Genomic DNA, 12,193 nt, shown 5'->3' with positions numbered 1-12,193 from the left:
ATTATCTGTGTGCCTTGACAAGTGTTTACATTTGAAATGAGTTTTTCTACTCGTCTTTATTAAGAAGCTGAAATGAAAAATGATTCCTAATTATTAATATTGACTTAAATGAGGTATTTTACTGTGAAAACATTTTCAGTTTTGTTCTACTCTCTTATGCACATGGAGACAGCGCTCGTGAGCACAAAGCCTGAACCAGCTGCCGACTTCTTCTTTTGCAGCGTCTCTTAAAACAGCAGCGGAAACATGGGAACCAAACGGTGGCAGACATGGACGTTCATGTCTGTCAACATAAAGAAACCAGCCTTTGAATGTGCATTTTCTGATTTGTCACTTTCTGGCAAGACGAACAAGAGATGAGCTGAAACGAGCACGATATTAGCGTCAGTGATTATCATGAAACAAAGTGGCGGTTCAGGGTGGAAGAGATTAGCCTGCACAGAGAAATTACATGGCCTTTCTCACTCTGCTTGTGCCCTGTCTTCACTGGCTCCTGGTTGATATCCATATTCAAGTCAGACTCTTGCAAGTTGCCAGGAGGGAGCTGTGCCAGCAGGCTGTAGTTTAGTCACACACACCAGTCTGTTGTCTGCTGTCTGTCTTCTCCCGTCACATCTTCGCTGTGTCTCCCTGTTCCAGTCTGCTCATCTCTCTGCCCGGCGCTGCGTTTCTGTTCCTTCCTGGCTGAATCAACTTCCCACACAAGTCAGGACTTCTGTCAGTTCCTCACAACTTTTCAGAGACACCTTCTCTGTAGCTTCCTCACGCTTTCTTTTGAAAACTGCTTTATCCACTGGACCCCTTCACTCTGGTCACTGCTAATTCTGCGCCTTTGCATAAATCACTGTGACGTTTACTGAATCTGTAGTGAACGTGTCTTAGAATAAACACAAGCAGCAGAAGTGAAGGTGGCAGCTACAGCGCCGGTGCTGCTACGAGCGCTACGGTAGGACTCAAGTGTTGCAGAAGGCGCTCATGATTGGTCGGATAAAATCACACGTATCGACTGGGTTACATCAATTTCAATTTCATACTAGAACAAAACAGGATTCAGTTACAGGACGAGTCAATATTTCTCCCTCTAATGCACAGTCGAGCTTTCTGCAGCAGGTGGGTGGACAAACAATACAGGGGCAAAAGCAGAATGGAAATGTTTAACACGCCGTTAGAAGTGCGATGTGCTTCTTTGAAGCAAGTGTTGCTGACAAATCTGTCAAGCTGACTAGTCCCGCTGTCATCATTTCTGTCAGCGGTATGCAAATTAATTAGCATAAATATGATAATTTAATCACAAAGGAGACGTGTTGATGAAGTTACAGACTGACTGAGCCATTGTTGTGAAAGTGGATGAAAAAGCATTATTTTATTTATTTATTTTATTTATTTATCTTTTTCACTCACCTGAGGGAAGATCTGTCCGTGTCCCCTGAAGGACCTGTTTTCTTTCTGGTTGTTGTTGGGCAATGTTCAAGTGTAGTGCCTTATTAAAAAGTAAATCAATGAAGCCACTTAAGTTGAAGCCTTGGTGTTTGATGTATGAAATGATCTGTGAGTTAATAGAAATGACCAGAGCAGAGGACACTTTGGTGACACAATCAATAACCAATAAGATCATTTCCTTCCATTCAGGCACATTCAGTTCATCATTCCTTTGTTTTTGTCTTTTCGGTTTTTATCCCCAGTACTTAATTAAGATTGTGACTAAATATAAAGATGGAGGACGTGACAGCTTCCTGGAAGTAAAACCAGAACTTCTTTCCCCAGTTTACTATTTTTGGACAATGAATGATTTTTGCTGAGAAACGAGACTCACTTTGTGTTTCCACACATATCGGAATAATATTTGAAAAATGAAGTCCTTTTTTGTTTTTCATTCAGTTCAATTCAGTTTTATTGGTATAGCGCAACATGTCATCACACAGCGCTGCACACAGTCAGGTATGGACCTTATGAATGTTTGACCAAAGAGCATTACAGGACGGATTGTTTTAATATTGGTAAACATGAAGCTGAAAGATACGTCTGTAAATGTTCTAATACTGTTTGTTTTTTTTGTGTTTATGTGCTTGCTCCAGACTACCTGTCACAAGGCGTGGATCTGAGCAGCATCGAAGTGATTGAGAACGACTTGTTGCTGATCAGCAGAGCCCGGCTGGAGGTGGAGAACCAAGCCAAGAGACTGCTGGAGCAGGGCATGGAGATCCAGGTACGCAACACAGAGACTAAAAGACACAGCTGTTACTTACACTAGACTGTCCAGAGCCTGCTGTGCTACTTTATTTAGTTTAGTTAGTTGGTATTTAGTTTATTTATAAGTGAAGCGTCAGAGTCAAACCTTTACATTCATTTATTGTGTCCCAAGACTTAGTTTACTCCACCTTTGGGATTCTGTACTCTCACTTTAACTTTCTGTTAATGCAAACTAAACACTTTGTTAATGCTCACCTGTTAGCTTAGCATACGCCAATGCATTAGTGCAATGCTTTTTCATTTTGTGCCAAGTTTCTGCCAGTAAAAGCCAACGCTCAGTATTATTTGAGACTAATTATTTCATTACTGACTCTTATCTGAGAATATCTGATGTACTCGGCAACATTCGACAAACTGAGACTCGGTAAGTAAAAATAAAAGTGAGCCAAGGTTTGATTTCAGACAGATGTACAGTACCTCCAACATATCAAATGAGATCTGCCAGACTGTTAAAAAACAATGAAAACAAAAAGAAGTAGATAAGAAATGCGCCTCTTCTGTTCTTGTTACTTACGTTGCTGAATATGAACAGGAATGAACACCTTTGTGTAAATACGCTATCAAAGCAAGTCCCACGATCTGCCACCCAGCCGCTGGTTCTCTTCACTGAGTGCTAACATTGCTTCAAGAAAGTAGATGAGTCACAATAATTAAAGCGTCCATCGAGTCTTGGTGCATTTACACTGTTGGATTCATGAGTACTGGTGGTTCTTAAAAAATGTGCTTTACCCAGAATATTTGCTTTTGTGATTTTCTTTTTTTTGGGGGGGGAATAATTTCTTTCTCCAACTTCTTATGTGACATCAGGGAGACTCTGTGTGTGTTTCATTTTCTCTAATGATCAGTTTTATTTTATTTCTTTTTCAGAAAGAAATAGGATTTTTATAAACATATGCTGTTGGTGGTTGGTTACAACTGAAGGACGATGGAAGAAGAGAAACGAGCACTTTGTATGTGTGTTGTTCTGTACATGTGCAGGAGATGACGGGCACATGGGAGCTCTGCTAACCTTTATCTGCCCCAGAAAGCCTTGTTCTCAAGGGGACTGTGTCCCATTAAAGACGGTGTGTGTATGCATGTGCGTGTGTGAGACAGTCTGTTTAGTGTCCATGATGACATGTTGCCAGTGTCCAGAAGAGCGCTGGAGCTGTGTTCCAGCTTTTGTGTTTATGGTGCAGCCGTGTTTTGCTTTCTCCTCCCGTATGGACAGCTGATGACACATGAGGCTCGCAGCACTCTGTCTGTCTGCAGCCAAGGTTACATGTGTCACTGTGATTTGATGTTGTTCTACCTGGCTCAGGAAAAGAAGGGAGGGATTTAAAGAAATGTACGACGAGTAATGAGTGAATGGAAGTCGTTAAGTGATGAAATGATTTTCTTTCTGATTAATATCAGTGCACACAGTAGCTTTCACACACAGAACCCTCTTCAGTCCTGCAATATGATTCCCCCCCGACGAGAGGAAACAGGAATGGAAGCAGTCTGTGAAGGGCCACTAAAGGATTGAAAAAGGATTAAGAAAAGCTTTCACAGACAGATTAAAAGGAATATATATATATATATATATTTATATATGAATATTTTTGTTACTTGTTAAATGTAGAATGATTACTGTTCGCCTCAACTGGGCTGATCAGAACTGTTGTGAAAATGTGCCACGTGGTGTTCACTATAAACTGTACTGCTTAACGGAGGATTACGTTTTAAAGCATCACGAACAGACGGACAGTGGATATTTAGCAAAAATATAACACCACAATATGAGACGTTAAACTTAAGCACCAGCATCTCAGACCAAAACAAATGTCAGCATTTCATTTACAACTAGAAAGGTTGTGCACATGATAACAGACGTTATCCGATGCTAGCATTACAAAATACACCGAATAGCTGAAACAAATTTTACTTTTAAGAGATGCTTCTGTGGGCTGCAAGGTGGCGCAGTTGGTAGCACTGTTGCCTCGCAGCTATAAGGTCGCCGGTTTCTGTGTGGAGTCTCCATGTTCTCCCCGTGCAGCGTGGGTTCTCTCCGGGTTCTCCGGCTTCCTCCCACAGTCCAGAAACATGTTGAGGTTAATTGGTGATTCTAAATTGTCTGTAGGTGTGAATGTGAGTGTGCTTGGTTGTCTGTCTCTAAGTGTAGCCCTGTGATAGACTGGTTACCTGTCCAGGTGAACCTGCCTTCACCCTGAGTCAGCTGGGATAGACTCCAGCCCCCCATGACCCTGGTGAGGATTAAGCGGTGTATAGATGATGGATGGATGGATGGAGATGCTTCTCCATCCAACTCTATAATGACTCCAAAGCTCACCTGTTGTTCTGCTGCTGGTTCCCAGAGTGAACACAACGCTGACTCTTCCTCCCAGCGTCTGAGGAGCTGAAGACCCAGTCGATTACTCCTTCATACGTTGTATGGCTAATGTGGCTAATGCTATCATTAGCTTTGATCTTGTGTCCACAGATCAGAGCTCTCTGGAAATTGTAAAGCTGAGGGGCATTCAGAGACGGTGGAAACTTACAGAACAATTTAAAAACAATTTACAAGTACTGTGTGGGTTGCGTGTTTTTGTGTCGGCTGTGCTTCAGTGCAACCTAAACTCAGCCAGTGTTCACATCTGTTTCGTTCTCTGCTGCTCTCGGTACTCACATATTCTGTGTGTGTTTTCTGTATCTGTCAGAAGGGTTATGAAATGGTGACCGAAAGGTAACTTATTAAGAATATATGTTAACCAGCATTCACATCAAAGCCATTTTCTAACTTGTGGCCGAACTCCTAGTTTTACAGCCACAGCATTGTCAAACAAACTCACCTTGCACACGAGTTAAAAACAACGGCTGTGGTGTAAAATCAGCCGTATTTACATGTGAAATCAGAAGCAAGTCTGTGTTAGCTGCTGTTTGGCTCCATCGGTCAGTGACCAGAGCAGACACAGAGAGAGTCTTCTTCCTCCAGGAGGTGTGGACAGCAGCAGCTCAGGACTGATACCACGGCTGTGTAGAATGAACCATCTTTGTGGTATTTTGAGCTGATAATTGAAAGACTCGGGACATGTGAGACTTTCATTGATTTGCTGAAGAGGTTCACAAAATGGGACCTTTCAATCACATCTACTTTGCTTTTTTTTTGTTGGTTTTTTTTGGCTCTGTGAGCAAACTCACACCTACCAGGAGAAGGAAGGCACGTCTCATTTAAGCACCTTCTGAACTTTCGATATGAACATCTGTGCAGGAAGCGTTGAGTTAATTGACAGCGAATGAAGAAACTGCAGAGTACAAGCTGTTGGATTTGTGTTTTTGTGCATGCGTGCGAACTCAAAGAGAGGCTAAACAGGTGTGTCTGAACCTGCTGACAGAGTGTGAAGTAGCAGAAGACTGTAACTCTACAGTCTGTTCCAAAGTCATAGCAACCACTTTATACTCCTACGTCTAGACAATAAGCTGCTTCTCCAAAAATAGATACTTCCACACCCTCTCTCCCTCTTTCTCGCTCACACACACACACACACACACACACACACACACACACACACACACACACACACACACACACACTTACTTCTCTCCTGTGTATTCCACCCTCAGAAGAAGTATTTTTATCCCGACCACTGCTGGAGTATCGATGGGTAACAACTTCTGCCGCTGAGTTTTGTGTGTGGACATATGGCGCTCTAGAGACACACACACACACGTATATACTGTATATGCACACACAGCGACAGCTTCTTCTATCAGCCCAGGGAGTTGTTTATTGTGAATTTATGTAAGCACTTGGACATGCTGCCTGGGCTGTGTGGGAGCGAGTTTCACCTCAGCACTCTGATTGAGCCAGTAGAGACCCTGCAGCCCATCTGTTGAGTGGGATCACAACTGACCCACGTAGAAAAACTCCTCCTCTTCTCTTAAGGAATTGAAGAAAAAAAAAAACACAACAAACACTTAAATCAATGAATCCTAGTAACTGAAATCTGCATCAGTTAGTAGCACAGCGGAGTGTTCAGACCGTTGGACCCCCACACCTGAAGAAGCAGAGATTAGGGACCTAAATCAATTTGTTTTGACTTTTTTTTGCCTTAAATCTAATGTTGTTGCACGTTTTAGAAAAAATCTGACGTTGCTCTCTGAACATGTGCAACGCTTTTCTAGTTTTAAAATCCAACTCCAAGATTAGTGACAGCCGTTTGTAATGGTGCATTTATCTGCTCATGTTGTCTGATGGAGATCTGTTTGAAGCTACAGCCTACAGGTGTGTAGAAGCACACTGCCACCAGAAGAACAAAAACATAAAGATACTCAGGATAAATCCAATTACTGAGTTACTATCAATATCTCCCTTAAAAGATGACCTCATAGTTTTGACTTGGAAGACTTGTTTAACCTTCTAGGTTTGAGATAAGAAGGTTGATGTCGATTGCATGCCTGTGTGTTAAGTACAGAGCTGCATTAAGTGCATGTTAGCCTAGCTTAGCATACACACTGAAAGCAGACAGAAACAGCTAGCCAGGTTAACACAGTTTAATCGTGTTTGTTTAATCTGCACCCAAAAGAAATGTAAAAAATCACAGGTTATGTGCTGTAACCGTTTCTTGATGAACAGCAACCAGTACTTTTGTGCAGCATCTTTGCTTGTTGCCTAGCAACCTTGAGGGGATGACAAGAATGTGGGAAGTCATTACTAGCCTCAGCACGTAACTCCCTCCTTTTTTTTCTTTTTTTCTTTTTTACATTTCTGTTTATAAATTCAACAAATGAGGTACAGCACGGCTATCGGTCCGCTTGAGAAGTCTCGGTTGGTGCATGTGTATTTTAACTTTGGATGAGATCGATGCCAATTTTTATCTCATGAAATCAACAATGATGTCGTATATCGACTATTTTTAATTTTCTCTGTTTAGCTTCTGACGCCTTCTTTTGTTTCCCTACTTCTAATTGTCTTCCATGAACGTAAGTCAGTCCTATACTTGGTGAAGTCAGCTCACTTCATTTACAAAGTGAAGTAATGTGGCTTTGCAAATTCATTAAAAACAAACGACAGATGTCTAAAAATACCATCAGAAGCAAAGCAGCAGCTCCAGTGTCAGTCAGATGCAACGTTCCTTCACCTCATCTTCACTTCTGTTTGTCAGGATCATTTTGAGTTGTGGAATCCAGACAGCAGCTGCTTCAGATGTTAGGAGAGTAGACTACTTTGTAATGGCCACACCATCCTGTGTAAAACAACAGTTAGGCTGTGGGTAAAACATATTTTCATAATTGATTTGGATACGCTGTAGTTTTGTGTATAAAATGTCAGAAAATATTTTTTTACCAGGCCCACATCACTGCCAGGAAGAATATATAATACCTTTAGTCAAAATGATTCAAATGATTAAGCAGTTGATTAATTTGCTTCCCTTTAAAAAGCAATTTTCACTTCAACGCACGTGTTTTAGGATTTAGTTTGGCTACAGCTTCATCCACAGTGTGCTGTGTTCAACGAATCTCCAGCATCTTTGTCCTCTGATTCTGTCTTTGCTTTTCTTACTCTCCTATCCTCTCGTCGGTTTTTCTCGTCTTGACTTTGCCGTGCTGCATATTCACAGCTCTCTCGCTCATTAAATCAGTGTACGGGGTATTTTTAGCTGCTGCTGTCACCCCTGCACTCGCCTGGCAAACTGACTGTTTGTGTGTGAAATCACCTGACCCATTAAGCTGATTTCATTCTGTTTAAAATCAGTGCCTGCCGTGGATGACTGCCAACTACACTTCTCTTTGTCTCTTCCTACCTTTTCCTCTCTCCTTTTGTTGGCCAGAACCCAACCCAGGTCGGCACAGCCCTGCAAGTCTTCTACAACCTGGGCAGCCTGAGAGAGACCATCAGCTCGGTTGTGGGGGGTTACCGGACCGCTATACAGGACAACATCGCCAACGCTCTTGACATCAAGGGCTTGACACAGCCAGCCAACCCCAGAGGTAAGACCGAGTCAGGATGTAGCTCAAAAAGAAGTTCCTCTTGCACATGCTCGCACAGGGGATGCACTGTCCTCATTTCAGAAAGATAAGACAATGGAATTTCATTATTTGACCTAGTTCATGAGTTGGCTTGATCCAGAATAGATGATTACCATGGCCACAGAGAATAGTCAGTTCTGGCTGCAGGGCGTGTGTTATTTCCATGGCTCTGATGTAGCCGCTACATCATTGTTCTAATTACCAGTATTTTCAGACAATTAGCTCTGATTAGGCCTAGTAGGCTCCCCCTGGTGTGTTCGTGACAATTTTTCAGGATTATTTTACTTAATGAAATGTCACATTAGCAACCAAATAAATGTGACATTTTGTTTTTTAAGGCAAGTTTTTAAGAATTTAAAAGAGTCAAGCAATGACTGTGTCCAATAGCAAATAGTGTGTGTGTGTGTGTGTCTGTGTGTGTCTGTGTGTGTCTGTGTGTGTCTGTGTGTGTCTGTGTGTGTGTCTGAAGCCTGATTTAGCCTTTTTACTCTGCCGTACCAGTTCATTGGTGTCCAGAACTGTTTAAAACACATCATTGAGTTTCACTGTTACGATGGCTGACACAGTCCTGTATGAACACACACACTGCAGAGTGTTTAGACTCAGCTCCGTCTCTACAGCCACAAACTAGCGCACCAGAAGTGTTTGTTGCTGAATATTGTCCCTAACTAATGTACTTTTTCCACTGTCTTCACTGACACTTGTTTGTTAAGCAACAGCGGCCTGCTGTTAAGAACATTACAGATCCTTTAAAGAAATTAAACTGTGTATTTGTGAGAAATTTGAAGGTTTACATCTTGATTAGCAAGCAGTGGCCTTGGAGCTGTGTGCTGAGACACTGTTGGTTTTGTTTTTTGTTTTTTTGTTTATTGAATTTGAATTCTAGTGTGAAATTAGCAATAAGTAAAACAAAACAAGACAGAAAAGCTCCTCTTTTCTTTCTCCAGCATGTGGTTAAAACAAATGTAATCCTTTTTTTGTGAGTTGTTTGTTGGGGAATATTAGACTGATGATGGTCCTGGTTTCAGTCATATCACAAACAAACAAAGACCTTAAACACTGTCGTTTTCTTCCCTCTAGGCGCGCCCGGCAGAGCAGTGCTGCCAACACCAGGCAACACAGCAGCTTTCCGCGCTGCTCTGTGGACCAACCTGGAGAAACTAATGGACCAGATATGTGCTGCATGCAGACAGGTACACAGACCAGTAACCGACTGTACAGCTTGTCTTGAATAAAACATTGAAAACAAAAAGCACGGCAGTCAGCGAGGTTGATGAATTAGGTATGAAGTTATCTCTGCTGTGCATTTCACAGGTGCAGCACTTGCAGAAGGTGCTGATGAAGAAGAGGGACCCTGTCAGTCACGTGTGCTTCATTGATGAGATCGTCAAGGTGGGTGGGCTCTACTGCTCTGGTTTTAGGATCATACCAACAGAAAACAGTGAGGACACACGTTTAGCTGTGTGTGTAGACTACAAAGATTAAATCTAATGAAATGTTGTTCCATGTTTCTCAGATTAGTATGTCACTCACATTCATGTACACTCCTCCCTTCAAGTCCCCATCAAGTATAAAATATACAGCAGACTTTATGTGACAGTTTCATTATCCAACAAGAGACCGGTACTCCTGTGGGAGTAAGACCTGGCACAGGACTGATCAGACTGGGGATTTATCACTGGACGTCAGACCTTTACCTTTACACTGATGTTGCTGTCTAGCAGAAGGGGCAACTCAGGCTCTGCCCAGATGCAGCCAGAGACCCACTGAGGCCCCCCAACAGGCCCCAGAAATGGCCACCACTGATTAAAATCACAGTTAACACTTCCATGATTTGCCAGCAATCAGCAAGTATAGATCGAATGAGCGGTTGTCAAGCTACTTAAAGAACAGACACACAAATCAAGAAGATGTCTCATATGGGTCTTAGAATGCATCATTTTATTGTTGTTATTGAAAGGAACTGCACCACTTTACTACATGGAAATCTGCCTGATTAGTAGCTTCAAGTGATGTCACTTGAATCAGCTTCAGTTTGGTCGGAAGAATACAAGTTTGAGAAGTAAAAATAAATCAGTTGTGTGCGGGTAGAAAGAGGAGATTTTGTCAGACCTTTGTAGCTGCTGTCTCTCCTCACATTATCTGTTCGTAGCGTAACACATCTGAGTGTCAACAAATTATTGTTGATTGAGTTGCGCTGCTGTTGGTAATGTAGCTGCCAGGTTTTGACAGGGAAGAAGAAAGCATTAAACAACGTGCTAGCTCAGGTTTTGCAGCATGCATGTTCAACTATCCATAGTGAGTTCAACAGTATTTTAACATTTATCTTAAACTTTAAACACTAAGATGTAGTCTTCCGAATAGGAAATCAGTTCCTTGTTGCTATCTCTCTGCTGCAGCCCAGTGAAGACATACTATCCAGAGGAACACAAACAAGGAGAACGTTTAAAGATACCCGTTTGATTTTGTCTAACTCAGACCGCTGATGCCTGTTATTGGGCTCAGTTAAAATTCAGAATCTGTTTTCACACTTAACAAAGACTGTGGATCCATCTTTGACATTAGAATTGTGCAAGAGAATAGTCTCTCTCCATCCAGTAACCAGAATTCTTTCAGAAGAGGGAAAACAAACGAACCTGGCAAAAAAAAAAACAAAACCCAGCAGGCTACCAGCTCTTCGTGCCCGGTCACTGAAATAATTGTAGCAGTAGTAACAATAGTAATCATAGCTGTCATTAACACATCATCGTGGCCATCATCAACATTTTGCTGCCTTACCACCACAGAAACCTAGTTGTAGAAATCAGAGCAGGAGACTGTTACTATGGAAACAAAGCTCTCACCAATTACCCAGAGATGGAGGTGTGAGTTTAAGACCTAATGACATGTCTAAATGCAAGGCTGCAAGCAGGCAGTGCAGCAGCAGTATCATCTTCGCTCTCCTGGACAAGAGTGCCATGTGTCCACAGAAAAACAAACGGCTCGACTGTCTGCACCTCTCAGAGCAGCTGCATCAAAGTATATGAGGGCTCTATCAAACCTATGTACACAAATCACCCAGGAGAAGAAGGGAAGCGTTCACACGCGAGAGATGTGAGGTTGTGATAAATGAGCTGTAACTCATTAGGAAGAGGTAGTCGAGTGTGTAGTGGAGTAGAAATAACTAAGCACCTTTTATGCACACTTACACAGGTCACTGTGCCCTCTTGCTTTTTTTTTTTCCCACCTAAGGTTTAGGACCTCTTGTTTCATCCTCCCCTCAATCACAGTTTGTTCATGTGATAACGGTTACCTCACCACCGCCTCATTCTACGTCGAAAGAAACACTTGTGCATTGAAAGCTTCGTATAAACGTCAGCTGTTGGACATCAACAGACCTGGTCAAGATAGGTGCATGCTCAGGTTATTCCTCCACGTTTGATTGTTGTTACTCCCTTCATCCAGCTCTCAGCAGGAGAAATATCTTCCATGCTACTGCGAGTGCAGAATGCTGCAGCCAGGCAGCAACTTGTTCCAAAAGATAACACTGTATTTCTCAGATTCCTGCTGCTGGGCTCTGCTTCCCTGTCAGTGTGACAATGGGTTTTTTTGATGGCAATGCTGGTGTCTCAGTCGCAGTGTGATTACAATCTCATTTATGTCTTTGATTTGTTAAGGCTAAACACTGCTTGAAATATTGCGACAGGCATGGGCTCATCATCTGTTGAAGTACTAAACTATATTACAATAATCCATCCATTCATTATCTACACACCAATTAATCCTCACCAGGGTCATGGGGGGCTGGAGTCTATCCCAGCTGACTCAGGGTGAAGGCAGGTTCACCTGGACAGGTAACCAGTCTATCACAGGGCTACACTTAGAGACAGACAACCAAGCACACTCACATTCACACCTACGGACAATTTACAATCACCAATTAACCTCAGCATGTTTCTGGACTGTGGGAGAACGT

General features: G+C 42.3%; 1 protein-coding gene across 2 annotated transcripts in view; it reads left to right on the top strand.

Annotated features, from left to right (window-relative positions):
- The window catches only part of cog5 (component of oligomeric golgi complex 5), a 58,313-nt gene that overhangs the window by 24,410 nt on the left and 21,710 nt on the right, over nucleotides 1-12,193 (top strand). For both annotated transcript variants that reach the window (XM_008288944.1, XM_008288945.1), the window contains exons 7-10: nucleotides 2,076-2,206; nucleotides 8,040-8,199; nucleotides 9,319-9,431; nucleotides 9,553-9,630. In XM_008288944.1, the coding sequence (XP_008287166.1) occupies nucleotides 2,076-2,206; nucleotides 8,040-8,199; nucleotides 9,319-9,431; nucleotides 9,553-9,630 (482 nt within the window). The remainder of the gene's footprint in view (nucleotides 1-2,075; nucleotides 2,207-8,039; nucleotides 8,200-9,318; nucleotides 9,432-9,552; nucleotides 9,631-12,193) is intronic.

This window comes from Stegastes partitus, unplaced genomic scaffold (genome assembly GCF_000690725.1).
Source record: "Stegastes partitus isolate 25-593 unplaced genomic scaffold, Stegastes_partitus-1.0.2 Scaffold583, whole genome shotgun sequence".
Lineage (NCBI taxonomy): Eukaryota > Metazoa > Chordata > Actinopteri > Pomacentridae > Stegastes > Stegastes partitus.
Note: the sequence above shows the minus strand (reverse complement) of the source record. Positions and strands in the feature narration are given on the sequence as shown.